The sequence below is a fragment of the Hypomesus nipponensis genome, chromosome 14, assembly GCF_054491055.1.
Source record: "Hypomesus nipponensis isolate SF chromosome 14, ASM5449105v1, whole genome shotgun sequence".
Classification (NCBI taxonomy): domain Eukaryota; kingdom Metazoa; phylum Chordata; class Actinopteri; order Osmeriformes; family Osmeridae; genus Hypomesus; species Hypomesus nipponensis.
The window spans coordinates 19,138,240-19,140,000 of NC_140374.1; the positions used below are offsets into that span (position 1 = coordinate 19,138,240).

Genomic DNA, 1,761 nt, shown 5'->3' on the forward strand with positions numbered 1-1,761 from the left:
TTAATTGGTGGTTTAACGAATTCATTTTGTTAAATGATGTGAAAAGAAAACCACGTACATAACCATACCTCAAAATGAAAGTATAGAAGGAATAGACAGTATAATAATACATATCAAATTGATTATTTTTTTATATATATAAAGCGAGACCTTAAAAAATAGGCTATGAGTGTAAGGTAGTTTTAACTCGACATTCTAGTCGGCAAAAATGTCGAATTATGTTGACTGTAAGGATGAGAATGATGTCATAGGGTTAGCTTGTTTTGTACTTTAGCGAACGCTTAAACTGGACTTAAATGGAGGCATAACTATAATGTGTGGTACGAAGAAACGGGCAGCGGGACGTTCTCTAAAACAAAAAAGACAGAAAGACGTATCATTCGTGAAATAAATAGCTGCCCAAACTATTAAAGAGTGTTCGTGGTTAGTTGTGTATTGGGCTCGATTGAGGGAGAAGCTCGTATCGTGTGCAGATTTTGTCCACCGGGTGTCCCAGGGTTTCAAAACGTATTTATCCTTGTATCATGAGCAAAAGCCCCACGTGGGGACATCGTTCTCTGATAGGTAGATGTAGCCGTATTCAATTGGAGTAATGCGATTGGACAGATAGAGGCGCTTTCACGGCAGTTCAGCCATCCCTCATGCCGTAGACTGTCTGTGTGTGGCACGGGGTAGATGGACAACAGGGAAATGTGAGATTGTCGAAGGAGTACCATATTACGCTTTTAAAGAATTTCAAACCTCTTCAAATCGAAAGAAAGATTTGAAAACATATTTTCGGATTACTACGCTTTTCACGCAGGCATTTTTTCTTAACAAGATTTCATTCTGGGAGGTTTGTAGCGAAGACAAAAGTAACCAGCCTGGTGAAACTAGCAAAACCAGACCAATTCGCCGAATTGGTGCGCGGTTGCGCTTCGGCGAGAAGATGTTTGTAGTGGTCAGCGAACATTCTCGCCATCCGGACTACAGTGGGAAGGATTAAAATACGTATTGTCCCTGGATCACACAAGTAGCCCACTTTCGAATATTGTGGAAGCATACACAGGTATGACGGTTGCTGAATATGCCAACAGTGTGATGTTGTTCACCTTCAGCCTTGCTAGCTAACAGTTAGCTAGCTAACGTTAGCAGAGCGCGAGCAGAACGCAGCATGACCCCTCTCAATGCTAAACATGGGTGGATGGACAAATCATACTTCTCAGTGTCGATAGTGTCGCTGCCTCCCACAAAAAAAGGTCATGGCTGCAAAGGTCTAGCTTGCAAATCCCATATTTGCATATCTTTCTACCGTTGATTGTTCACATTAGCACAACATTTGTTTTATTCTCTGTTTTTCAACCAAAAGATTACCCGCGTCATCAAGAATTGGACCAGGGGATTTTGTCGAGCTTGTCTTCAGCGACCCTAGGCTTTGTGTCCGGCTGTTGTGATACTGGCGTGCCAGTGACTTTCTAATCACAGGACCGAAACACCCGCTTCTTCGATAAACAAAGGATACGTTTCAACATGTATCCTCAGGGCCGCCATCCAGTAAGTTACTACTACATCTTATTTATTTTAAAGGCTAATTAGCCGACACAGATTGCATATTTTGCTAGTTAAAATACACACGCTACACGAGTTCGGCTCATCAGACCACTTTCATCTCTGTGGTGTAGCCTACTGATCTAAGATGTGCATTTTGTTGAATTTTTGGGTGAGAACAATGTTCTTGTTTATACACCAAATATGTCAACACCTGCTTTGAATTGTGTTCGT

The 1,761-nt window shown here is 41.6% G+C and overlaps 1 protein-coding gene across 2 annotated transcripts in view; it reads left to right on the forward strand.

Moving 5' to 3' along the window:
* The first annotated feature begins 631 nt into the window (after positions 1-631).
* The window catches only part of tle3a (TLE family member 3, transcriptional corepressor a), a 20,718-nt gene continuing 19,588 nt past the window's right edge, over positions 632-1,761 (forward strand). For both annotated transcript variants that reach the window (XM_084671495.1, XM_084671496.1), the window contains exons 1-2: positions 632-1,048; positions 1,349-1,533. In XM_084671495.1, coding sequence (XP_084527621.1) covers positions 1,510-1,533 — 24 coding nt within the window. In that variant the 5' untranslated portion in view covers positions 632-1,048; positions 1,349-1,509. The remainder of the gene's footprint in view (positions 1,049-1,348; positions 1,534-1,761) is intronic.